Source organism: Jaculus jaculus, chromosome 1, assembly GCF_020740685.1.
Source record: "Jaculus jaculus isolate mJacJac1 chromosome 1, mJacJac1.mat.Y.cur, whole genome shotgun sequence".
NCBI lineage: Eukaryota > Metazoa > Chordata > Mammalia > Rodentia > Dipodidae > Jaculus > Jaculus jaculus.
This window is the reverse complement of record NC_059102.1, coordinates 273240765-273267786: the sequence shown is the minus strand read 5'-3', so window position 1 is coordinate 273267786 and position 27022 is coordinate 273240765. Positions and strand designations below refer to the sequence as shown.

At 48.1% G+C, this 27022-nt stretch overlaps 1 protein-coding gene across 1 annotated transcript; it reads right to left on the bottom strand.

Annotated features, from left to right (window-relative positions):
* Positions 1-543: 543 nt before the first annotated feature.
* Positions 544-27022, bottom strand: Fcsk (fucose kinase). The gene is made up of 24 exons (XM_045138903.1): positions 26972-27022; positions 23893-23997; positions 23400-23551; positions 20231-20281; positions 17342-17467; positions 15872-15944; positions 15197-15294; positions 13983-14063; positions 13534-13653; positions 13198-13369; positions 12761-12873; positions 11889-11990; positions 11610-11780; positions 9997-10061; positions 9100-9470; positions 8222-8432; positions 7868-8034; positions 7560-7781; positions 6841-6984; positions 6560-6679; positions 2187-2374; positions 2004-2103; positions 1317-1540; positions 544-1161 (listed from the first exon to the last, which is right to left on the bottom strand). The coding sequence occupies exons 2-24, from the start codon at positions 23972-23974 to the stop codon at positions 1075-1077; spliced, it is 3240 nt and encodes a 1079-aa protein (XP_044994838.1). The 5' UTR covers positions 23975-23997; positions 26972-27022; the 3' UTR covers positions 544-1074.

The window sequence follows — 27022 nt, the reverse complement described above, 5'->3', positions numbered from 1 at the left end:
ATGAGGCAGGAGTAGGAGGATCGCTGAGTTCCAGGTCAGCCTGAGCTAGAGTGAGACCCTACCTCAAAAAAACAAACAAATCTCCCTCTATCTTTCTTTCTCTCTGTGTCTGTCGCTCTCAAATAAATAAATAAATAAATAATAAAAATTAAAAAAAAAAAAAAAGCCAGGTGTGGTGGCGCACGCTTTTAATTCTAGCACTCGGGAGGCAGAGGTAGGAGGTATGGACATAAGTTCAAGGCCATCCTGAGACTCCATAGTGAATTCCAGGTCAGACTGAGCTAGAGTGAGACCCTACCTCGAAAAAAAATGTGTATACATATATATACACACACATATATATATGTATACACACATACACATATATATGTATATACATATATATACACATATATGTATATACATATATATACATACATACATACATATATGCCTAGAGCATCATGTGACACCAAAAGCCATCACTCATTCCTGAATTTTACCCACTTGGTCTGTCAGTACCAGAATTGCTCCCAGCAAGAACAAGGAAAAGCTTTCCAAGGGTGGAGTGAATTTTTTATTCCAAGAATATCAGCCTTGTGAACTGATTGCCCACAGGGTCACCTGGCACTGTCTGTGGTGTTGCTGGAGAAGGTCTGAGTTGGCAGGGACTTAATGCAAGATTGCACTGGCTCACTGCTAGACCTGAAAAAGGAACCCCATCCTCCCTGTACTCTGCCAAGGGGACTGAGGAGCAAGTTGACCATGGTGTTTCAAAGGGCATCTCTAGATTGACCTTACCAAGGGACCCTCAGCCATCTGAAAACGCTGGTTATTATCCCTTTCCAGGGCTTTGGTAGGCCTACCCCAGGGTATAGGGTTTGTGAAGACCACATGGGTCAGTGAGTTTAGGGTCTTCCTCAGTCCAGATGGAACAGAAGCAAAGTCTCAGCTGCTACTAACCATGAGGTACAGTTTTGTCCCCACATACTGCCTCACTGAGATGGGTAAGGAGTTGCAGCAGGCTGAAAGCAACTGGTGGAGAAGACCTAAGGGAAGCACAGTAGGTGTTGCCCATTTTGGAGAGGATGGGTGTCAAGTGGAGAGCTCACTTCCCAGAAGCTGCAGACTCAGTCCCTGAGTGTCCACTTCCACCAGGTGAACACTGTAGTTGCCAAGGCCCTGGATAAGACAGACAGTGTTTATAGGACTCTGGGTAACTTTCAGACCTTCTGGAGAATAAAATGGGGCAGAACCAGGACATGCACATGCATCCCAATGAGTTAGCAGGCCACAGTATTTCACCCACCCCTATAAACTCGGACACCACCAAGTACCTCAGCCTTGGCCAGCACAGCCTCCAGAGCCTCCTTTTGCCGTGGCTCCTTGGTCAAGAGATAGAGAAAGCCTCCACCACCTGCCCCTGCAAGGCTCTGGCCATGCACATAGGGAGCCAAGACATCCATCATTCGCTGCACAGCCAAGGGCTCACAGCCTGGAGCCATGAGCTTCTTCTGCTCCCAATATGAAGTCAAGTACTGGCCCAGCAGAGGCAGGCTTCCTGGAGTCATAACAGAGGGGATGGTGTGTCTTTGCCAAGATAGGCAATACCCATTTGTAGAAGGCAAATGGCAGTGTTTCACAAATATCAGGATTAACCAACCCAGGTTCAGTGCTGGCTAGAAGCAGGGTCGGAAGTACACCTTTAATCCCAGCACTCGGGAGGCAGAATTAGGAGGATCACCTTGAGTTCGAGGCCACCCTAAGACTACAGAGTGAATTCCAGGTCAGCCTGGGCTCAAGTGGGTTCTCTGTCCCTGCAAACCTGGGTAGAGCTTCTTTACCCATCTGCTTACCAGCAGGTGGAGCTAATGAACCTCTCCCATGTAAGTTTTCCCTAAGGAATAGCTTCCACCCTGAAGAAGACAAGGGCCCAATATTTGTAGCCTGTGCCAAGCCTGCAAAAACTCCTGGCTTCTCAGATACCCAAGTGACTTGTCACTTGGTCTGGGCAAGCACCTCACCTTGGCGGAAGGCTTCAGCACATTCCTCAGTTTGTCGCACCAGGCTGTGGGCATTCTGTACCACAGCTGGCAGCCTGGCATACCAGTTCCTTAGCACATCCTGTAGGTGGGGCAGGGGAGATACAATGAGGATCAGGCCTAACTGAGCAACTGCCTCCTTCCTCATTCTGGAGCCAAGCTCACCTGCAGCAGATTCCTGGCCAGGCGAGTCTTGCCAGTGTACACCAAAAGCAGATGGTCATTGAGCTTCTGAACAAAGTCCTCAGGCACAGTGATCTCTTCCACCTCTACCTTCAGGGGCAGCTGGGCCCGAGAGCGCCCCACCTTGATGCCAGGCATTAGGCCACTCACTTGGTCCTGCCAGCCACCTCCTAAGACCACAGAGTCCTATAACTGTTGGAGCCTACCTGGATCAACTCCACCCTCCCGGCCTAGGCTCACAACCCTGCAACCCTGGCCAAGCCAAAATGAAGACAGCTTGTCTTATCACTAGCTGAGACCAGTGAACTATGTAGCTTCTGACAGCAGACCAATCTCAGTAAGGGAGAGGGGCTATAGTGTGGACCTAAGCTTAGGGTTCACAAAGTACAATTTTTAGTAAAGACCTAATTTGGAATTGGGATAAACCACATCAAAAGAAAATTGTAACTATGGGATTTACAGCCAGAGAAATAGAACTCCCCTGTAGTCTGCCAGTTCCCTAAACTTTGTTTTTGTTGTTTTCGAGGTAGAGTTTCACTCTAGCTCAGGCTGACCTGGAATTCATTATATAGTCTCAGGGTGGCCTCAAACTCATGGTGATCCACCTGCCTCTGCCTCCCAAGTGCTGGGATTAGAGGCATATACTACCACGCCCGGCTGATATTTTTGAGGTAGGGTCTCACTGTAGCCCAGGCTGACCTGGAATTCACTATGTAGTCTCAGGATGGCCTGATCCTCCTACCTCAACCTTCATAGTGCATGTACCAACACACCAATCTTGTGTTTTAAAAAATAAGCTTGGGCTGGAGAGATGGCTTAGCAGTTTTGGCACTTGCCTGGAAAGCCAAAGGACCCAGGTTCGACTCTCCAGGACCCACATAAGCAAGATGCACAAGGGGGCACATGCATCTGGAATTCATTTGCAGAGGCTGGAGGCCCTAGGGTACCCATTCTCTCTCTCTCTCTCTCCCTCTCTCTGCCTGCCTATTTCTGTATATCTCTCTCAAATAAATAAATAAAAATTAATATTAAAAAAAAGAAAAGAAAAATGGTGTGGTAGTGTATGCCTTTAATCCCAGCACTTGGGAGGCTGAGGTATGAGGATTGCTCTGAGTTCAAGGCCACCCCGATACTACATAGTGAATTCCAGGTCAACTCTACCTTGAAAAACAAAAAATAAATAAGCTTCTCTGGGTATGGGAAGATAGCAGTTACGGGCACTGGCTTGCAATGCCTGCTAAGCCAGGTTTAAGCACCCTCATACAGCATGACACAAAGTGGAGCAATGGGAGGTGGAGGCAGGGGAATCTAAACCACACAGACCAGCTAATCTGGCATTCATTTGCAATGGCAAGACACCCAGTCTCAAGGAGGGAGGAAGAAGAGTACATATCCTCAAGATTGTCCTCTACCCACACACAGCAAATAAGTTTTTTGTTTGTTTGTTTTTTTCAAGGTAAGGTTTCATTCTAGCCCAGGCTGACCTGGAATTCACTATGTAGTGTCAGGGTGGCCTCGAACTTACAGCGATCCTCCTACCTCTGCCTCCCGAGTGCTGGGATTAAAGGCATGTGCCCATGCCTGGCTAATGTATAAAACTTTTAAATCAGCTCAGCCTAGGCCTGATGGCTCATGCCTTTGATCCTAAAATGTGGGAAACTGAGGTAGGATCAGTCTGTTCTAAGCCAGCCTAGAGTGAAACCCAGCCTCAAAATAAATAAATATAACTCTTCATCTCTCAACTAGCGTGAAAGAGAACTACACATCTTCCTTTAACAATGAAAGATAGGGGGCCCTGCATGGTGATACGTGCCCTTAATCCCAGCGTTTGGAGGCAGAGGTAGGAGGATTGCAGTGAGGTTGAGGCCACCAAGTGAATTCAGGTCAGCCTGGGCTAAAGTGAAACCCTACCTCGAAAAGAAATATCAAAAATAATGGAAGATGAGCCTCTTCACCTGCAGCTACAGAAAAGTGAAATAGCTGAGCATGGTGGTCCACACTCAGGAGGCTGCAGCAGGAGAACTGATGCAAGTTTGAGGTTTGCATCAATCAACCTGGGCTACCTAGTGAGTTTCAGGCTAACTTGGACAACAGTGTGATATTCTATATTCTATCTCAAAAAAATATAAAACAGGGCTCGGAGCCGGGCGTGGTGGTGCACGCCTTTAATCCCAGCACTCGGGAGGCAGAGGTAGGAGGATCGCAGTGAGTTCAAGGCCACCCTGAGACTCCTTGGTGAATTCCAGGTCAGCCTGGGCTAGAATGAGACCCTACCTCAAAAAAAAAAAAAAAAAATAGGGCTCAGAAGATGGCTCAGCAGTTAAAGACAATTCCCTGCAAAGCTGCTGGCCTGGGTTTAATTCCCCAGTACCCACATAAAGCCAGATGCGCACAGTGGTGCATGCATTTGGAGTTCATTTGCACTGGCTGAAGGCCCCAGTGCACCCATTCTTTATCTCTCTCTCTCTGTAAATAAATAAAAATATTTTTTTAAGCTGGGCATGGTGGCACATGCCTTTAATCCCAGCACTCAGAAGACAGAAGTAGGACCCCATGAATTTGAGGCCATCCTGATCTGGCCCTGGGCCAGAGTGAGACCCTACCTCAAAAAAAAATGTCTAGGGGGCTGGAGAGATGGCTTAGCAGTTAAGGTGCTTGTCTGCAAAGCCAAGGACCCAAGTCCCAGGTTCAATTCCCCAGGACCCAGGTAAAACAGAATGACAAGATAGCGCATGCATCTGGAGTTTGTTTGCAGTGGCTAGAGGCCCTGGTGTGCCCATTCTCTCTCCCTCCCTCCCTCGCTTTTTCTCTCTAGCTGCCTGCCTCAAATTTTTTAAAAAGTCTAGGGGCTGAAGAGATGGTTCAGTGGTTGAGGCACTTGCTTGCAAAGCCTTATGGTCTGGGTTTGATTTCCCAGAACCCACATAAAGCAAGATGCACAAAGTAGAGCATGCATCTGGAGTCCATTTGCAGGGCCTGGAGGTTCTGTGCTCATTCTCTCTGTCTCTGTCTCTCTCTCTCTTTGTTTTTTAAGGTAGGGTCTCACTCTGGCTCAGGCTGACCTGGAATTCACTATGTAGTCTCAGGGTGGCCTGGGCTTAAAGGCGTGCACCAGCACACCTGGCTCTCTCTGTCTCCCTTGTATCTGTGTGCTTGCAAATAAATAAAAAGGAGTCTAGGGCCATAGCTCAGTAGTACAAATCCTTTACTCCTAGAAGATTTACAGCTAGAGGGAAGACAGCTTCCCTGTGATCCACCAGTCCAGTCTACCTGCATTGTGTTTATGATAAGAATAAGCTCCAGGCCTTAACTGTATTTGAGCCTTAGCATTGCAAGTAAATAACTGACAAAACAAGCTGCTCTGGGGATATGCCCTCTGTATTTAAGAGATGCCAAGGACATACGGTATAGAATGCAAATGGCAGAAGCATCTGTAATCTTAGTCAAAATATCATGGTAGAATAGAGGGAGGAAAGGTCAAGAACTTACTCCTCCCCTTCAGAGCACTCAGTGGAGTTTGAAATGCTGCATTCACTTGAGTAGTTACTTGTTAAAGTCTATCTCCTGTACATCCTGAGTTTTGAGGGTGATAACATGTTTTTGCTCATTTTATCCCTAAGCCCCACTTCAGTAGATAAATGATCAATAAATACCTCTCAGCTGACCAAATGAAGAAGACCATACCGCTAAAGGAAACTGAAAAGGCCTTCCCCATCCAATTCTGTGCTAATGGCTACTATTATGGGATATGAGTCATTTCAATGGAAGGAGGGCAGTTTCCTTAAGTCATGCTGGAGATGAAAGTTGGGTGAACAGTAGACTCTAGGGACTTAGAACAAAATGCTTGATGCTCTATATTGTGCTTAGTTTATAAAGTACCACAATGGCCAGGAGGAAAGAAACTTGGTGCCAGGAACATCTCATCAGATCATACATAGCCTTGACTGGGCCCTCACTGTCCCATTACAGTGGACATACAAATATCCTGAGCCCAAGAGAGACAAGTTACCGAGAAGGCAGACTGAGGGTTCATTTTCCACTCTAAATCCAGCTCGGCCCCACAGGCTCTCAAGGACAGCCTGGAGGGGGCAGAGTCATGAGGACTACCACCTGGTACCAACAGGTACCCAACAGCACAAGAAAGGTACAATAGCTTCTGGCCCTAAGTAGGTACTCACAAGATATTAGTGCCTTCAAGATAGAGCATTTTAAGTTGAAAACCACCAGGAATCCAGTGATAAGGAAACTCTGTTTTAAGAAGCAACAGTTATATGGCAATTGACAAATCTAGGGGCACCCCATGGTCTTTGAGAAAGTGCTACACCCCCCCCCATCATCCCTGGGCCATGGCATACCTGTGGTGAGTACCTGCTCCAGGTGCAGTACTGCGTGGATCAGGGCCTCTGTGCCCACTTTCCGGCCTGCAGCTCGCTGTAGAGCAGCCAGGGCAGCACCTGCCAGGATGCTGCTGGTGCCTGCAGTGCATGGAGGAGGTCACTGGGCACGAACCACCTCTCTCCAGCCCAGAGCCACCTCATTCCCTTTCTGCTGCACAGAAGCCAGGGACAAGGATTTTAAGTGAGGTGGAAGAGCTGCAACAGAGGAAGTGGACAGCAAAGGTCCAGGGCCTACTCACCAAGACCAGAACCGTGGGGCAGCTCTGACCAAGTGTGAAGCTCAAAGCCACCTCTAAAGGTGTGTAGCAGTTGTTCACGCAGAGGGACCTCTGAGTGGACGTGCACGATCCCCGCACAGATAAAGGCTGCCTTCAACAGAGCCCCTGAGGAAGGATGGGTGCAAAACAAGGAATATGGTCTCCTACACCACCACTCAGGCCACCTTCTCTGCAGTGTTCCAGCCCAGGATGGGGTCCTGGTAGAGCAAAAGCCCAGCAGCAGGCTGGAGAGATGGCTCAGCACTTAAGGCACTTGCCTGCAAAGCCTAAGGACCTGGATTCGATTCCCCAGGACCCACATAAAGCCAGATGCACAAGGTGGCACATGTGTCTGGAGTTCATTCACAATAGCTAGACACCCTAAAGCATCCATTCTCTCATTCCCTCTCTAAAATAAATTTAAAAAAAAAAAAAGACAAGCCATATCCTCAAGCCACAGAAGGACATCTAGGCTCTCTAAAATAGATAATTGTGTCATTTCTCTCCTGTGCCTGTAAATGCCCAGGCAAGGTGACTTCCAACCATTTCCATTCTTCCAGGGCTCTTCAACCAAACTGTCTAGGCCTCAGGTCAGGCCCCTATAACTTACAGTCGTCTGTGAACAGATTTCCACATTCTGACCCCATGCCAGCTAGCTGAACATGCTATCCCCACTTGCAGATGTCCTAGGGTGCCCTGACCTGGGGCATGAGGCTGGCAGTAATCCTGCAGGTCATCCAGGCTCTGGCACACTATCTTCATGGTCATCTCATCCTGCAGAGGCCCCACCGCCAGTCGTAGCTCAGGCTCCAGAATGCGGCGTGCCTTGGCCCCGATGGGCCGGCGTCCATCCACTTGTACAGCCAGGCCCAGCACTGCCCCACCAAACTCATAGGCAATGGGTGGTGTGTCACTCCAGCCCCCTGTGGCAGTTCACCAAGTTGGTCACAGAGCTACCAACCCAGCCCTGGGGAAGTTACCCATACATTCACTCCCACAGGGGGCTCACCAGAGAAATCCACACGGGCTGGGCACTCAGCCACCACCCACTGCCTTGGTGCTGGCAGCTCCACTGGCTCCGTGGAGACAAAGTGCTGAGCTGTCATAACAGCTTGGCGGATCAGGATCTGCCCAGCCCCCTCATAGTGGCGGGCAGCTCGCACCAGCAAGGCTGGCCTAACAGGAGGGAAGGGAGATGGCAGCATGGAGTCCAAGCTTGGGGGTAGTGGGGGAGCAGGTTGCCTAGTGAGTACAACAAATGCCCTGGGTGACCCAAGGGTGCTCAACCTCTCTGGGCTTCCACCATTAGCAGATGCTTCCCCAGATGGCTCTCAAAGATCTCTGTCATTGAATCAGCACTCACCTACTCAGCCATTTGTCCCTCTCCTGGGCAAGTGCCTCCACGCCCCCAACCAGGTCTCCACACTCCAAGAATGAGAAGGGCCGCATCCACTCGGGGTTGGCAGCTGGCCCACTACGCAAGCCTCCCTGGCCTTCTGCCATGCAGCCCAGCACATCTGCCACACAGGCTAGAGCCCGGGCTGCAATGCCAGGGTCTCCTGCCTCAGCTGCAACTGAGGGATCAGGAGTTAGAGGCAGAAGAGGAAGCTGCCAGCCTGCAACACCTTCTGCCCCAACGACCTCTCAGTGGTCCCTGAGCACTCGAGACTTCTTACCCATCTTTTGCCCAAGATGTGTCTGTGCCCATGAACATCCCTCTCTCTAGCCAGCAGAGTTCTTATCCTGCCAGCCCCAGATCAAACATGCCCTCCACTCTTGCCCAAGAAACTCAAGCGGTTTAAGAGCTCAGGCTTAGGGGTCAAACCATAAAGTCTTGGTCTCAACTAGCTGTGTGGCTACAGGTGAGTGACAAACAGGGAAATGTTCCAGTCCCAATGTTCTGCAAGGCCACTGAGGTACTACTGCCTTTGAGGCTGAGGCTCTCAGTCCCCAGGCAATGTGGTCCTTCTGTAGTGTGGAGAGCTCTCCATATGCAGCAGGGCCCCATCCTGACACTCAGTTCAGAACACACAGGCTTCTGGTTACTGCAAGGATGCAGAAGCTCAGCAGACAAGACACAACATCCCACCCAAAGCCCTGCTAACAGAATTAAGCTTCCCAAAGCCAAAATCCCAGTGTCTCCTCTAGCTCAGAACTAAGCTACATGGCTCCCTAGTGCTTCCTTTCAGTCGAGGGCCAGCAAGGCAGGAGATCCCTAGCACAAATGCCCAGCACACTCACCTCTGTCCAGCATGGCCAGCAGGGGCCCAGGATGGCCCTCTCGGACAGCAGTCCAAATCAGTGGGCGCAGACATAAGTCCTGACGGGCCTCCAGCACATGCTGTGCCTTTTTTAGGGCCTGGTGGTAAAACAGGTCCCGACGGGCATCCAGTGTGGCTGTCCGGTCCAGGCAAGGCTGCAGCTGCTCCCAGGATAGGCGCCAGGAGGCTCTCCAGACCCGCAGGGCCTCACCCCCATCTTTCTGAGGGTGCAGCATCCACAACATGTCCCGGGGCCCCAGAGCCCTCAAGGGATGGAGCACAGGAAAGAGGCGGGCATTGAGAAGGCATTGCTCTGAAGAAGGCGTGTCTGGATCCCATAGATCCCAGTCTCTGAAGTGCAGAGAGGTGCATTAGGGGGAAGGAAACCAAGGGACCTGCCCCCTCCCCAAGCCTTGAACTGCCTGTCAACCTGTGGGCAAAGGACACTCCTCCATGGGCAACACAAGCGCAGAGAGGGAGGCCATGCTGCTTTTCCCTCTTGCTCAGGCCACTGGAAAAAAATCCTAGTATGAATGCCTGACACTACCTACACAAGACCATCATAACAGGAGGAAAAGATGGCATCAAAATAAAAGAGAGACTGATTGAGAAGGGGTATGATGGAGAGTAGAGTTGCAAAGGGGAGAGGGAGGGAATTGCCATAGGTTATTGTCTACAATTATGGAAGTTGTCAATAAAATAAATAAATAATCCCAGTGTGAACATAGCACAGACAATTATTTGGAGCTGCTTAGGGGGAAAGTGCTGGAGAATCTAGATATTCCAAACTACCTCAGGCTCAATTCTGGGGCAGGGTAAGTGGTAAGCCCCAAAGAAGAGGTCATGCTAACTGCCTAGGCCCACTGGGTATACTTACCGAATGCCTGTCTTCTTGAAGAATTCACTCCAGGACATGTTGAGGTATGTGCCTGTTCCCTGTCTCTGAGGAAAGAGAAGGAAGTACTCAGGGTTGCAGGGCTGTGGGGAAGAGACTGGGGACAGGAGGCTAGAGGGTGGGAGAACAGCTGTTCCAACAGAAACGAACAGAGACAAGCACACAGTAGAACACTCTTAAACCACCTTTAAAAAAAATATTTTATTTATTTATTTGCAGACCCAGAAAGAGACAAAGAGAGAAAATGGGTGCACCAGGGTCTCTAGCCACTGCAAACAAACTCCAGATGCATGTGCCACTTTGTGTATCTGGCTTTACTTAGGTTCTGGGGAAATTGAGCCTGGATGGTTGGGCTTCATAGGCAAGCACCTTAACTGCTAAGCCATCTCTTCAGCACTCATAAACCACTTTAACACCCTGAGATGCAGAGCAGAATCCTAGGTTCTAGGCATTATTGTCACTATATCACTGGCTCTGACACCTAAGATAGGATATCTCCCTGTCTAAACAGTCTCCAGCCCGAAATGTGGTGATAAAAATCACTCAGCCTGGGCTGGAGAGATGGCTTAGCAGTTAAGGGCTTGCCTGTGAAGCCTAAGGACCCCAGTTCGAGGCTCAATTCCCCAGGACCCACGTTAGCCAGATGCACAAGGGGGCATACACATCTGGAGTTCATTTGCAGTGGTTGGAAGCCCTGGCATACCTATTCTCTCTCTCTCTCTCTCTCTCTCCCCCCCCCATTCCCTCCCTCCCTCCCTCCCTCCCTCTTTTTCTCTGTGTCTGTCACTCTCAAGTAAATAATAAAAATAATTTTTTTTAAAAAAGTCACTCAGCCCACTGGGCGTAGTGGCACATGCTTTTAATCCCAGCACTCAGGAGGCAGAGGTAGGAGTATCACCATGAGTTCGAGGCCACCCTGAGACTGCATAGTGAATTCCAGGTCAGCCTGAGCTAAAGTGAGACCCTACCTCGAAAAAGAAAAAAAAATCACTTAGCCCAGATGAAGAGATGAGAGGTAAGAAGCAAAGGCCCATTGAGACTCCTGGCCACACCCTCCCCTCTACAGCCCATCCTTCAAACCTATGCTCAGAAAACTCAGTGGTAGCCAGCCTTGGTAGTGTATGCCTTTTTTTTTTTTAATTTTTTTTTTTTGCTTTTATTTATTTATTTGAGAGTCACAGAGAGAGAAAGAGGCAGATAGAGAGAGAATGGGCACACCAGGGCCTCCAGCCACTGCAAAGGAACTCTAGACTCATGTACCTCTTGTGCATCTGGCTAACGTGGGTCCTGGGGAATCGAGCCTCGAACTGGGGTTCTTAGGCTTGGCAGACAAGCACTTAACTGCTAAGCCATCTCTCTAGCCCGGTGTATGCCTTTTAAACCCAGCACTCAGAGGCTGAGACAGGAGAATAGCAGTGAGTTTAAAGCCACTCTGAGACTCCATAGTGAATTCCAGGTCAGCCTGGGCTAGAGCAAGACCCACCTCCAAAAAAATATAAAAAGAAAAGAAAACCCAGTGGTGAGGCAGACCCAGATCCCCTAGGGGCACCCAAAAGTCTGAAAATGAGGTGAAGGAAGGTGAGGTAGATGCCTACTTTCCAGCTGTCCTGACGGCCAACAAGGGTGAAGGCATGACCCAGGGAGCCATGTAGCTGTAGATGGTGTCCCTGCAGGACAAGGTCACAAAGCTCCAGGCCACGCAGCGCCTCAGACTGTGCTGTGCTCAGGCCACTCAAGAAGCAGCCAGCACCAATGTGAATAGGGCCCTGGAGGGAAAGAGGCAGGCATCTTGGGTGGGCAGGTACTTGGGACCCTCCAAGCAAATGAGGAGTGCCGATGCCCTTGTCTCCCCTCCCCATGCCATCAGGTCTCACCTGCAGGTGGCAGTGCTGCAGGACGCTCCCTGGCCCCACATGCACGGGGCCCTCCAGTAAGCAGCTGACCACCGAGGATCCAGCCTCCAGGAGCTGTGGCTCCTGTGAAGCCAGGGAGGAAAATCATGAGGGCCAGAAGCTAGGGACTACTCCAGTTCTTGAGGCCAGGACTCAGGATATGGAATATCAAAGCCCACCATGCCACAGACACTTCCAAACGTGCCCTGGCCCAAGCCCATGTACCCAGCTACCCTACCCTCTCCTCCATGGCACTGACCCAGGCCCATCGCTTCACATGTGCCTGTCTCACCAAGCAGCTTAGCTTCTGCCTTGGCCACTCCCTAGCTCTGTGACCTTGGATAAGTGGCCTAGCCTCTCTGAGCCTCCAGTGCCTCAGGTGTAAAATGGAGACAACAAGGCATGGTGGTCCACACCTGTGATCCCAGTAGGTGAAAGATTTTAAAACGTTTAAGGTCATCCTTGGCTACATTGCAAGTCTGAGGCCAGCCTGGACTACATAAGACCCTGTCTTAAATAAATAATAAAATGCAAAAAAAAAGAAGAAGAAGAAGGAAAAGAAGCTGGGTATGGTGGTGCACGCCTTTAATCCCAGCACTCAGGAGGCAGAGGTAAGAGGATCGCCAAGAGTTTGAGGCCACCTTGAGACTACATAGTGAATTCCAAGTCAGCCTGGGCTACAGTGAGACTCTACCTTGAAAAACAAAACAAAACAAAAAAGAAAAGAAAAGAAAATGCAGGTAACACCTAAACTCACAAGTAACCCATTCTAAGTATGGGATATTTCCTTTCCTGGAACCCACATTGCACCTGACCCATCCATCAGGCACCTGTGAAAGTCAGTCAGGTCTTACCTCCACCTGGGAGTGAACAATCTGGGCCCTAGAGGCCCCAGGCAGTGTGAGGCTATGCAGGAACTCACTGGCAGAAGAGGCCAAGTAGCGGTAGTTTCCATCAGGGACGTACACTGTAAAGACACAAGTACTGACCCCAATCCTGTGCCTGCTGCAGCTCCACTGCCAGACCAGGCCTCCTGCCCGTAGACACATCCTCTAGCAGAGCAGCTATGACGATGCAACCTGTCCCAGCCCCACACCTAGCAAGTGCCCAGACTGGTAGAGAGGAAGACAGGAAGAGAGGTGTCTCAGCAGGTGGGCTCCAAATGAGACAGGGTAACTGTCCTGTCCATGGTCCATGAGCTGGGGAACCTGGCCCATGATGCAGGGGACAGCCTCCTCTGAGGGATCTTAACTTCCAAGACCCCACTCCAGAGGGACGACACAATACTCACCCATGGTGAGGGGCTGATTGCGAAGTTCCTTCCACAGCTGGACCCGGGCACCCCGTAGGTAACCTGCTATGTCGCTGTCAACTTGCCCCATCTCTGGGGGCCGCCCAGCCAGGAAGTCCTCCCTGCTCACATTCCGAGCCATGCAGAGCAGGATGTCGAAAAACAGAGACAGCTAGGTGAGGGTGGAAAGCCTAGCTATTGGCAGGGCAGCGGCCGGGCCCCACATTCCCCAGGCTGAGCTGAGTCAGCCCCATCTACAGAGATGCAAACCCAGAAAGGAGAAATGTCTGCTCTGAGGAGCTGAAGTTTCACCCCCAGCCAGGGGGCCTCAGTCACCTGGACAGGCCGGGCTCCAGAATCCAAGCCCATGTAGGTGCAGGCATCCAGAGGTGGGCTTGCATGGGTGGCCAAGAGGTGCTCAGCAGTCTCCACAGAGAAGAAGACGACCCCAGAGACCTGAAGGGATGCATACCCAAGCCTTGCCTTCATTCTCGAGATGTCCTTTGAATCTAAGTCTGCACCTATTCCCCACTACACTCCTGACTTGCTTGTATCTGGTAGCTTTCTGGTCAGGACAAGAACCTGAACCCCAAGGCTACCCCTTCCTCAGGTTCTGACTCATCTGCTCCCCTGAAAGCCAGACCTTTCTCGGGTTCTGGTTTTAGCTTGCCCTGCAGTCATCTTTGAGAAAAAGTGAAGCTCTTCCTGAGAAAGGAAGAGAAGCCCTTCCTCCCCTGTTCTAAAAGGCCCCCAAAAGACCCTGAAACCAAGTCCAGTAGCCATACCAATGGCACCCGCCCATCAGTCCTGAGACACCGCTGTATCTCTGCCTCAGTGCCCTGGTAGTAAATATCCAAAACAAGGCCCTGTGGAGTGAAAGGGAAGGAAAAAGAGTTAGGGAAGGGAACAAGAGTGGACTCAGAAGGTGGGCAAAGCTATGTTAGCAAGTGTGCTCCAAGGAAGAACTTGAGACAAATCTGGAAGGTACCAGTGTATTCATGGAGACACAAGCGACCAAGATTTTTACCCACAAAAAATTTACTGCCCTCGGGCTAGAAGGATGACTTAGCAGTTAAGGCATTTGCCTGCAAAACCAGAGGACCTAAGTTTGATTCCCCAGGACCCACGTTAGCCAACTGCACAAGGGGGTACACATGTCTGAAGTTCATTTGCAGTGGCTGAAGGCCTTGGCGCACTCATTCTCTCACGCTCTCACTCTCTCCCTCTTTCTCTGTCAAATAAGTAAATAAAAATAAAATAAATTTACTGCCCTTGTAGCCTGAGCCCAAGTATAGAACATGACCTGCAGTGATCACAAAATGCTTTTTTTTTTTTTTTTTGAGGCAGGGTCTCACTCTAACCCAGACTGACCTGGAACTCTCTATAGCCCAGGCTGGCCTCAAACTCCTACATCAACCAGTAAGATTAAAGGTGTGAGCCACCATTCCTGGCTCCAAAATGCATTATTTATTTATTTATTTTTATTTGAGAGAGAGAGAGAGAGAGAGACAAAGAGTTAGTATAGATGTACCAGGGCCTCCTGCCAATATAAGCAAACTCCAGTTACATGCACCTCTTTATGCATCTGGTTTTATGTGGGTACCAGGGAATCAAACCCAGGTCATCAGGCATTTCAAGAAAGCACTTGTAACCACTGAGCCATCTTTCCAACCCTTAAAATGCATTATTTTTTTTTTTTGAGATAGGGTCTCGCTCTAGCCCAAGCTGACCTGGAACTTACTATGTCGTCTCAGGCTGGCCTTGAACTCACAGCAAACCTCCTACCTTTGCCTCCCAAGTGCTGGGACTAAAAATATGTACCACCACGCCTGGCTCCTAAGATGCATTTTTGACAAACTAATGAGCTTGAGCTATTGCTAAGGAGGAAACTCCTCGGTCTCAAGACCACACAGGAAAATTCAGGACAGAGACTTTGCAAAACACAGGACTGGAAAACCACCTCAGTCCCAGGCTGGCTCAAATGCCCCGGGGGCAATACCTGAGAGTCAGTGAGGTAGACACCATGATTCAGAGCGTAGCTCAGGCTCCCAGGAAGGGCGATTACTCTGACTCCCCGGAAGCCATCCCAGGTGATCCCTATGGGATGGCAAAGTCAGGGGGGAAAGGCAGGGAGATCTGGGCATGAGGAAGCAAGAGTCCATGGCTGGGCATCCAGGCAGCTCTAAACAGAAAACATGATTTCCAAAGCCAAGTGGAGATTTCTCTGGGGATGATGGCAATCCCTTGTCCCCTTAAGATCTTCCACAAAGCACTATAGGAAGAAGCAGCAGGGCAGTTATGTCCATTCTTAGTTTTATTTTGGTTTGGGGTCTTTTTTGTTGGGATGTGGATTTATAGGTTGCCTTCTTAGCCGGTTTGAAATACGGTCTCACTCTAACTCAGGCTAGTCTAGAAGTCAACCATCGCTCAAATTACTCCAATCTTCCTGCCTTACCTTCCCACGTGCTGAGATTACAGGTGTAAGTCACCACACCTGGCTACTCATCCTATAGACAAGAAGACTGAGGCCCAGCAGTGTAAGGCCAGCTGCCGGACTGGCCTTTGCCTCCTTTCTGAATAGGCAGCTGAGACAGGGTGGGCCAGAGGGGCAGAGCCAGCCTTGGCTGTGGAAAGGGAAGGTTGTCCCAGGCCATCCAGTCCATCTCAGACTCACCAGGGTTTGGAGGAACAGACAAAAGCATGTCGGTGCTGCAGACCCACACTCCTGGTGGGGAACCTGGGCCCAGCTGCAGAGAATGGGAGAAAGGAAAAAGAGAGAGAACGCAGTTAGTGACTTGACCCAGCCCTTTCCTCCTCTGACTCACCCCTGTGTTCTGCATGCTCTAGCAGCTGCTTTATCTGAGAGGACTCTGCTGCTTCAGCATCTAAGCAGCCATGATACTGGGCTGGAGAGATGGCTTAGTGGTTGCAGCACTTGCTTGGGAAGCCAAAGGACCCAGGTTCAACTCCCCAGTACACATGTAAGCCAGATGCACAAGGGTGGGGCATGGGTCTGGAGTTCGTTTGCAGTGGCTAAAGGCTCTGGTACCCGTTCTTTCTCTCTTTCAAATAACAAAATAAAATAAAAAACTTTTTAAAGCCAGGCTTGGTGGCACACGCCCTTAATCCCAGCACTCGGGAGACAGAGATAAGAAGATCGCTGAGAGTTTGAGGGCACCCTAAGACTACACAGTGAATTCCAGGTCAGCCTGAGCTACAGTGCAACCCTACCTCAAAAATCAAACAACACCAATGGGCTGGAAAGAGATGGTTTAGTGGTTACGGTGTTTGCCTACAAAACCAAAGGACCCAGGTTCGATTCCCCAGGACCCACGTAAGCCAGATGCACAAGGGGCACATACGACCGGAGTTTGTTTGCAGTGGCTATAGGCCCTGGCATGCCCATTCTCTCTGTGTCTGTCTCTCTTCTCTATCACTCTGCTTGTAAATAAGTAAATAAATATATTTTTTAATACAATTTAAAGAGCCATGATACCAATGTTGACCCATTACCTGTTTCGACTGGTACCATGCTTCACCCAAGATGAGCAAGAGTGGGCTGGAGAGATGGCTTAGCAGTTAAGCACTTGCCTGTGAAGCCTAAGGACCCTGACTCGAGGCTCGGTTCCCCGGGACCCACGTTAGCCAGATGCACAAGGGAGTGACATGTCTGGAGTTCGTTTGCAGTGGCTGGAAGCCCTGGCGCGCCCATCCTCTCTCTCTCTCTCTGTATCTGATTTCTCTCTGTGTCTGTCGCTCTCAAATAAATAAATAAATAATGAACAAAAAATATTTTTTAAAAAAAAATTTAAAATTTTTTTAAAAAGATAAGCAAGACTGACTTCTTTAAGATTTTTTTTTTTTTTTTTTTTTTTTTGGTTCTTCAAGGTAGGGTCTCACTCTGGCCCAGGCTGACCTGGAATTCACTCTGTAGTCTCAGGGTAGCCTCGAACTCTTGGTGATCCTCCTACCTCTGCCTCCTGAGTGCTGGGATTTGAAGGAGTCTGACACCACAGTGGGTATACTGCAAACCTTTCTTCCTGGGATTCCCCAACTGAGCCAGCACAGACCTTCCCTGATGGCTCAGTAGGATCAAAGTGGCTCTATTGGGCATGAGGTACCCTGGCCCACTTCCTGGTCTCACCCGATAGGTCATGATGTCCAACAAGCAGTCCAGGTTGCAGACTAAGGCCTCCACAGGGGCCTGTGGATTCTCCACCGGGAGGCAGGTAAACGCTCGACCACAGTCATCAAAGGGAAAGTCACGGCCCTGGGATGGAAGGAGGAATTGGTGAGGAAGCCCTTCGGGCAGAGAAGTTAGGACACTTCAACTATTTAAGCAATGGTAGCAGGCATCAGGTAGATGTGCTAAAAATTAAGCTGGCCGGGCATGGTGGCACACGCCTTTAATCCCAGCACTCAGGAGGCAGAGGTAGAAGGATTGCCATGAGTTTGAGGCCATCCTTATATAGTGAATTTCAGGTCAGCCTGGGCTAGAGTGAGACCCTACCTTAAAAAAAAAAAAAAAAAAAAAAAACAGACCTAAAGCTCATGCCTATCATTCTAGCACTTGGGAAGCTTAAGTAGAAGGACCACCATGAGTTCAAGGCCAGCCTTAGCTACAGAGAGAGTTCCAAGTCAGTCTGGGTAGAGTGAGATCCAAAAAACAAAAGCTGAGCAGTGAGTGGTACATGCATGCCTTGAATCCAAGCAGAGGTAAGAGGATCACTGAGTTCGAGGCCACCCTGAGACTACATAGTGAAAGTCAGGTCAGCCTACGCTAGAGTGAAACCCTACCTCAGGAAGAAAAAAAAAAAAATCTAGCCAGGCATGGTTGCTCACACCTTTAATCTCAGCACTTGGGAGGCACAGATAGGAGGCTCGCCATGAGTTCAAGTCCATCCTGGAACTACATAGTGAATTCCAGGTCGTCCTAGACTAAAGTGAGGCCCTACCTTAGGGGAAAAAAAAAATTAAGTGTGGTAGTAGCACATGCCTGTAATCCCAGCACTAAGGAGAATCTTGAGTGTGAGGCCAGCCTGGAAGACATACACACACACACACACACACACACACACACACACAAACACACATATAAGATTTTAAAATATAAATTACAAACAGGTCTATCTGGCTGGGAGCATAGCTTAGTTGAAAAGCACTTGCCTAGTATGTGCAAGTCTCTGGGCTTGATCCTCAGTACTGAAAACATAAAGCAAGGCTCTACAGTTAAAAACATTTTGTGTGCTTACAAAGCCTGCCAGTTTTGTAATTCAATTCCCCAGCTTCCACATAAAGCTAGAAAGAAAGTGGTGCATGTATCACATTCATAAGCAGCAGCAAAGGATCCCAACACACAAACATGAACACACGTGTACATGTGTGTACACAAATAAATAAATAATTTAGAAACGGGCTGGAGAGATAGCTTAGCAGTTACAGTGCTTGCCTGCAAAGCCAAAGGACCTTGGTTTGATTCTCCAGGACCCATGAAAGCCAGATGCACAAGGTGGAACATGCATCTGGAGTTCGTTTGCAGTGGATGGAAGTCCTAGCATGCCCATTCTCTCTCTCTCTTCTCTCTCTGCCTCTTTCCCTCTCTCAAATAAATAAATAAAAATAAAATATTTAAAAAAGAAAAATACAACAAAAAAATTTAGAAACACCAAAATTGGGTTGAAGAGTTGGCTTAACAGTTAAGGCACTTGTCTGGGAAGTCTAAGGACCCAGGTTCGATTCTCCAGTACCCATGTAAGCCAGATGCACAAGATGCATCTGGAGTTTGTTTTCAGTGGCTAGAGGACCTGACGTGCCCATTTCTCTCCCTCTCTCTCTAATAAGTAAATAAAATACATTTTTTAAAAACACCAAAACAAAAGGCCGGGCGTGGTGGCACACACCTTTAATCCCAGCACTCGGGAGGCAGAGGTAGGAGGATCGCCGTGAGTTCAAGGCCACCCTGAGACTACAGAGTTAATTCCAGGTCAGCCTGGACCAGAGTGAGACCCTATCTCAAAAAAGCAAAAAAAAAAAAAAAAAAAAAAAAAACACCAAAACAAGCAGGGCGTAGTGGCACACACCTTTAATCCCAGCACTCGGGAGGCAGGAGTAAGAGAAGCGCCGAGAGTTCGAGGCCACCCTGAGACTCCATAGTGAATTCCAAGTCAGCCTGGGCTAGAGTGAGACCCTACCTCAAAAACAAACAAACTAACACCAAAACAGCCAAGTGTGATGGTACACACTTTTAATCCCAGCACTAGGAGGCAGAGGTAGAAGGATCACCGTGAGTTTGAGGCCACCCTAAGACTAGATAGTGAATTCCAGGTCAGCCTGGCTACAGTGAACTCCTACCTCAAAAAAACAAAAAAAAAAAAAGAAAAGAAAAGAAAAGGAAAGAAAAGAAAACATCAAAATCATTCTATGCCAACTTGTGTCGCCAGCCTTTTGTTTTTCCACTTAACAATGAAAATAGAATTCACACGGCAATCAAGTGAGCTAGGCGTTTAAACATGTAAGTCTATTATCTCCACATATCCACGCCCAACGGCTATGCCTATATCCACTTGATGTTGGAACTGTTGCCATCTTTACAGATGAAAAAACTAAAGCAATGACCTGCCTATGTCACAGAGCTGGTAAGTCTCATTCCAAGTCACTTCACAAAGACAATGGATCTTTTTTTTCTTTTTCGAGGGAGGGTCTCACTCTAGCCCAGGCTAACCTGGAATTCACCAGGTAGTCTCAGGCTGGCCTCAAACTCACAGCAATCCTCCTACCTCTGCCTCCCAAGTGCTGGGATTAAAAGTGTGCACCACCACACCCAGCTGAGAACAATGGATCTGTTAATTGAAAATCTATCATGGGGAGAAGATGAACCAGCCCAACTCTTAACTTTTGGACAATTAGATTGGTTTGTATTTGCACAATGAACACCTTGTACACAAACAATAGTAGAATACCTCTAAAGTCCCACCTGACCCTAAAATTCAAGATTCCTGCCCTCTACACAGTTCATGCCCCAAATTCCACCTACCATGTGCAGTATGAGGATCCAGGCTGAATGCAGGACATCAGATGTGACCACCTGTCAGGAATAGGAGAGCCCTGTTGACAGAGGCCTTGGGCAGATAGCACCTGGAGGAGGATGGTCTTTTGTCTAGGGATGGACCCCAACACAATTCCAGTCAGGTACCAAAAGGTCAAGACCAATGATTACAGGCAGGCAAGGTATAGCCTGGCACTTTCTGATTAAGAATGCCTAACAAGAGCTGGGTGTGGTAATGCACACCTTGAATGCCAGCACTCCGGAGGCAGAGGTAGGAAGACTGCTGTGAGTTCAAGGCCAGCCTGGGCCAGAGTGAGACCCTACCAAAAAGAAAAAAAAAAAAAAAAAAAAAAGAATGCCTAACAAGGTTTGGAGAGATGGCTTAGCGGTTAAGGCACTTGCCTGCAAAGCCTAAAGACACATTTGACTCTCCAGGTCCCATGTAAGCCAGATGCACAGTGACACAAGCACACAATGTTGCACATGCACACAAGAGGGTGCACATGTCTGGAGTTTGCAGTGGTTGGATGTCCCTCTCTCTCAAAAAAGAAAAAAAGCCAGTCTGTTGGGGTTGTCTCAAAAAAAAAAAAAAAAAAAATTAGCCAGGCATGATGGCACGCCTTTAATCCCAGCACTTAGGAGGCAGAGGTAGGAGGATCACCATGAGTTCAAGACCACCCTGAGACTACATAGTGAATTTCAGGTCAGCCCGAGCTACAGTGAGACCCTACCTCAAAAAAACAAAAACAAAATAATAATAATAATAATAAATAAAAATGAAAAGGAGACTACAGGCAGTAACTCAAGGCCAACTAGATTACTGGGGGGGTGTCAGCTCCATGGTAACCAGAAGGTTCCTACCCCTTGTCCCATGCCACCTCCACTATCGCAGCATGTCTGTGCCTGGATGCCTGAGAAACCTCATTCTCCAAGCCATTGTGTTACGCAGGCAAGGTGACTTAGTTAAGTGACTGGGTGAATATGGGACATGGCCTAGTGAGGACACTGACTCACATGTGCCCAAAGTGGTGGGGGAGGGGAACACATTTCCAATCCGATGAACAGGTGCCACACATTAACGAAAGGCCAGAGTAGCAAGGCTTTTGAACTTCTTGTTTTGTTTTGAAGCAGGGTATTGTTAGATAGCCCTGCCTGGCCTGGAATTTGCAGCAATCCTCACTGTGCTGGAATTATAGGCATTCATCACCATATCTGGCAAATCTTTGAACTTTTCAGAAGTCAGAAAATATCCTATTAAGATACTGACTCCAAATTTAGGGCTTTTATTTTTTCAGATATGTGTGTGTGTGTGTGTGTGTGTATACTCTTTTTTGTTTGTTTTTGATTTTCAAGGTCAGGTCTCTCTGTAGTCCAGGCTGACCTAGAATTCACTATGTAGTCTCAGGCTGGCCTTGAACCCAAAGCGATCCTCCTAACTCTGCCTCCCTAGTGATGGGATAAAATGTGTGCGCCACCATGTCTGGCTGTGATTTTTTTTTTTTTTTTTTTTGTATTTTTTTTTCAAGGTACGGTCTCACTCTGGCCCAGACTGACCTGGAATTCACTATGTAGTCTCAGGGTGGCCTCAAACTCATGGTGATCCTCCTACCTCTGTCTCCAGAGTGCCGGGATTAAAGGCATGTACCACCACACCTGGGTCTTTTTTGATATTTTTAAGGCAGAGTCTCACTGGAGCCCAGCTGACCTGGAACTCACAATAATCCCCCTAACTATGCCTCCCAAATGCTGGGATTAAAAGCATGCACCACCATGCCCAGTTTATATATATAATATTTTAATATGTACTTCTGTATTTATTTTTAATTGTTTATTTTATTTATTTGAGAGAGAGAATGGACACATCAGGGCCTCTAGCCACTGTAAACGAACTCCAAATGCATGTGTCACCTTATGCATCTGGCTTAGATGGGTGTTGAAGAATTGAACCTGGATCCTTAGGCTTTGCAGGCAAGTGCCTCAACCCCTAAGCCATCTCTTCAATCCCAATATGTACTTATTTGAGAGAGATAAAGAGAGAGGCAGATACATATAGAAAGAAGGGTATGCCAGGGCTTCTAGCCACTGCAAATGAACTCCAGATGCATGCACAGCTTTATGTGGATACTGGAGAATTGAACCTGGGTCCTTTGGCTTTGCTGGCAAGTGCTTTAGCCACTAAGCCATCTCTCCAGTTCCTCCCCCCATTTTCTACATTTTTTTTAAGAGAGGAACAGAGAAAATTGGCGAGTCAGGACCTCAGGCACTGAATCACACTCCAGACGCTTTTGCCACCTAGTGGGCATGTGCAACATTGCACTTGCCTCACCTTTGTGCATCTGGTTAACGCAGCATCTGGAGTAGAATATGGGTCCTTGGGCTTTGCAGGCAAAGGCCTTAGCCGCTAAGCTATCTCTCTAGCTCCCGTTTCTACTTTCTAAAAACACCTCAAATGGGCTGGAGAGATAGCTCAGTAGTTAAGGTGCTTGTCTGCAAAGCCTAACACCTGGGTTTGAGTCCCCAGTAACCACATAAAGCCATACGCACAAAGTAGTGCATACAACTGGTGTTTGTCTACATTGGCTAGAGGTCCTGACACACCCATATTCATTCATATTTTCTCTCTGCTTACAAATAAGTAATTAAAAAATTTAAGCTGGGCATGGTAGCTCACACCTTTAATCCCAGCACTCGGGAGGCACAGGTGGGAGAATCACCATGAGTTTTAGGCCGCCCTGAGACTACATAGTGAATTCCAGGTCAGCCTGGGCTAGAGTGAGACCTTACCTCAAAAAAAAAAAAAGAAAATTAAAAACAAATATCACAAAAGGCTGGCCCTGCCTTCTGCTCTCATCTGGATGGAATGGCAGAGATGAGTCAGCCCAACTCAGACTCAAAACCAGCAGGAAGCAGGGCATGGTGATGCACACCTTTGATACCAGCACTGCAGAAGGTGAGGTAGGAGGATTACTGTGAGTTCAAGGCCACTGTAAAACAACATAGTGAGTTCCAGGTCAGCCTGAGCTAGTAGTGTGAGACCCTACTTCAAAAAAAAAAAAAGAGGAGGAGGAGGAAGGGAAAAAGAAAACAACCCAGCAGGAAAAGCCAGCGGTCTTGGGAATGACTGGATCCCAACGGGACCACGGGCAGGAATACTCACAGTGAAGCCTGCACGCGCACTCAGGTGCTCAGCCGCCACCAGCAGCGCATTGAGGGTGGCTCCTCCACTTCCCACGTGAGTCTCAGGATCCTCCACAGCCAGTAACAGTGTCCCCGCTGAGATCTGCTCACGTTTCTGCCGTATCTCCAGCTCTGTGGTCAGAATGTGTGCTGGGACACCTCCCCTACCTCCCTGCCTGGGTCCAAGGGACCTAAGCAAGCCTATTAATAGTCGTTTGATTACTTTGACTTAGCTTTTCACTTAGTAGCTGATTAGCTCTTTCCCCAACTCTTTGAGGTAAGCAGTTTGTTATTCCCATTTTACAGATGAGGCACAATGAAATGACAAGCATGTATGAAATCACAAGACTAGGAAGAAGTCTGCATTTCAAGTCAGTTCTACCAGACTCCTGGGGCTCTAAGCATCTGGCAAGGAAAAGAGGCCAGGAAACTCTAGTTTAATGGCAAGATGGAAGGGGCTAGCTGTCACCTACCTCTCTGAAAGGCCTGGACACTGTTCTTGTACTGGCATGTCAGTATGATGACCGTCCAATCAACCCCCTTTGGCTGCTCCATCCTGACAACACTCAAGGGGCTTCCTGAGACAGAAATGTATGAGAATATATGATTTCATTTTGTTTTGGGGTTTTTTTGCTTTTTATTATTTTAATATTATTATTTTCTTTTTTATTTATTTTTATTTATTTATTTGAGAGCAACATACAGAAAGAGACAGATATATATAGAGAGAATGGATGCACCAGGGCCTCCAGCCACTTCAAACGAACTCCAGAAGCATGCACCCCCTTGTGCATCTGGCTAAGGTGGGTCCTGGGGAATCGAGCTTTGAACCGGGGTCCTTAGGCTTCACAGGCAAGTGCTTAACCACTAAGCCATCTCTCCAGCCCTTTTTTTGAGGTAGTGTCTCACTCTAGCCCAGGCTAATCTAGAATTCACTATGTTTTCTCAAACATTAGCAATCCTCATACCTCTGCTTCCCAAGTGTTAGTATTAAACATGTGTGTCACTATGCCCATCTACATGTTTTTAAAAATATATTTTATTTATTTATTTGCAAGGAGAGAGACAGAAAGAGAAAGAGAGAAAGAGAGAGAATGGGTGCACCAGGGCCAGGAATGCTTTGAGTTCCAGGGCAGCCTGAGACTACATAGTGAATTCCAGGTCAGTCTGGGCTACAGTGAGACCTTACCTCAAACAAAAAAAAAAAAAAACAAAACTAGGTTTATCCAGGCATGGTGGCACACCCCCTTTAATCCCAGCACTTGGGAGGCAGAGATTAGAGGACTGCTGTGAATTTGAGGCCAGAGTGGAACTACAGAGTGAGTTTCAGATCATCCTGGACTATAGTAAAACCCTACCTTGAAACAAAAAAAAATTAATTAATTAAATAAAAGGGGCTTGGCAGCTAAGGTGTTTGCCTGCAAAGCCAAAGGACCCAGGACCGATTCCCCAGGACCCACGTTAGCCAGATGCACAAGGGAGTGCACATGTCTGGAGTTCGTTTGCAGTGACTGGAGGTGCTGGTGCACCCAATGTCTATCCGTCTGTCTGTCTCTCTCTCTCTCCCCCTCTTTTTCTGTCAAATAAATAAATATTTTAAAAAATGTGACCATGCATGCCTATAACCTCGGTCTTGTTGGGGGCCGAGACCACAGAAGCAATGGGGCTCCCTGGCCATTCAATTTGACCAAAACAATCACCAAGAAAAGGCAGCTCTGGGTTCGGTAAGAAACTCCATCTCAAGGAGATAACGCAGAGGCACAACAGAGTACACAGATTCGCTTCCGGCCTTCAATGTATATGCACAAGTGCATGCACATGCATATACTATACATACATATATCAGACACATCACACAAACACGCTCCCTCTCTAACTCACAAATAATATGTGATTTTTAAACTAATTAGAATAAAAAAAACAAAGTACATGTCTGGAGGTTGTAATCTCAACACTAATGAGGCTGAAGCAGGAGATCATGAGTTCAAGAGAAGCCTAAGCTACACAGTAAGTTCTAGGTTGAAGTATATAACAAGACGCTGTCTCAAAACAAACTGAAGAATGTGTCACCCTGCTCAGTGAATGACAGATCTTTCTTTTTTTTAATTTTTAAAATTTTTATTTATTTATATGAGAGAGAAAGAGGCAGGTAGAGAGAGAGAATGGGCACGCCAGGGCCTCCAGCCACTGCACATGAACTCCAGATGCATGGGCACCTTTGTGCATCTGGCTAACGTGGGTCCTGGGGAATCAAACAAGGGTCATTTGGCTTTGCAGGCAAACGCCTTAACTACTATGCCATGTCTCCAGTCCAAATGGCAGATCTTTCTAGTTGGGCAAGGAGGAAGAGTTTTAACCTAGATGGGAAACAAAGGAATAAAAGTTCTGAAATAGTCTCTAAGTTAAAGAAGGCCCGGAAGAAAAAAAATCAGGAAAGGCTTCAGGAAATCAAGGAAGGCTGAGGAGCATTCCCTGCCTGATTAGCCAAGAGTATTTAATAACACAAAGGAAGAATGATACCACAACCAACACACAGGGTGTGTTTCCTCAGGCATCATGCCAAAAGTCAATGGGGTGTCAGTTCCCAAGTGCCACCTAACAGACCTAAGAGTTGATTCTTATCATACTACAAGTATAAGGAAACCATGGAATTCACTATGCAATCTCAGAGTGGAAAATAGAATGTCTTCGGTCAGGTAGAATTACGATAGGAGGCCAGGTGTGTTTGTAATCCTAGCCACAGTGTAGAAACAAGAATTCTCTTCCTGGAGTTTGCCCTGTCATAATGTGGCTCCTGCACTATGATCTTAGAATATAGATCCCTAAACCCGACAGAATTTCATTTGTCCAAACCAAGTTGAATTCTTTGTTTTGGATTTTTAATATTTTTATTTATTTGCAAGTAAAGAGAGACAGAGAGAATGGGTACTCCAACCTTTGCAAATTAACTCCAGATGCATGTGCCCACATTGTGCAATTGGCTTACGTGGATACTAGGGAATGGAACCTGGGTCCTTAGGATTTGCAGGCAAGCGCCTTAACCGCTAAGCCACCTCTCTGGCCCTCATATCCTTTTTGAAGACAAGGACCGGACAGGGACTTTGGAGCACAAGAAAAGAAAGACATGGAAGGAGAAAGGGAGGGAGGGAAGGAAGGAAAGAAGGGACAAAAAGAAAGGAAGCCGACAAAAGAGGATTTTGGAGGACTGATTTGCAGCTTTCTGTAAACTGGCACAGGAAAGTTGACAGGGCGTAACATCAAGGGAAATTACACAGTGTGCTCCAGAAATTCGTATCTAATGAGAAGCCCTCATAGAGTAAACTGACGCCCCAAAACAAAATCAGAGCAGCGCGGGCACCCGGGGCCTTAGGGGCATATCCTCGGTGTCCGCAGGTCCCAGGGCTCCCGCGGAAAGCCCAGGGAAAGGGAAAGTCCACTGCAGGAGGCGAGCTCCCGGGGAGGTGGCCGAGCAGCGGGAGGTTCTCTCCAGAGAGGACCAGCGCGCGCTGCCGACGCGAGCCGGTGGGAGGCAGGCGGCGCGGACCCACATACCTGCGGCGGCCGGGCGCTGAGGACCCGGTGGTCGACGAGCCGCGCGGCGCC

What these genes read in the sequence shown, in the direction of transcription:
- Fcsk (XM_045138903.1), bottom strand. Translation starts at nt 23,974, where the DNA reads ATGGAGCAGCCAAAGGGGGTTGATTGGACGGTCATCATACTGACATGC. An exon ending in TGGACATCATGACCTATCGG is followed by an intron (nt 15,945 to 17,341) that starts GTGAGACCAGGA and finishes CATTCTCTGCAG; the next exon opens with CTGGGCCCAGGTTCCCCACC. An exon ending in TGCAGCACTGCCACCTGCAG is followed by an intron (nt 11,781 to 11,888) that starts GTGAGACCTGAT and finishes CTTTCCCTCCAG; the next exon opens with GGCCCTATTCACATTGGTGC.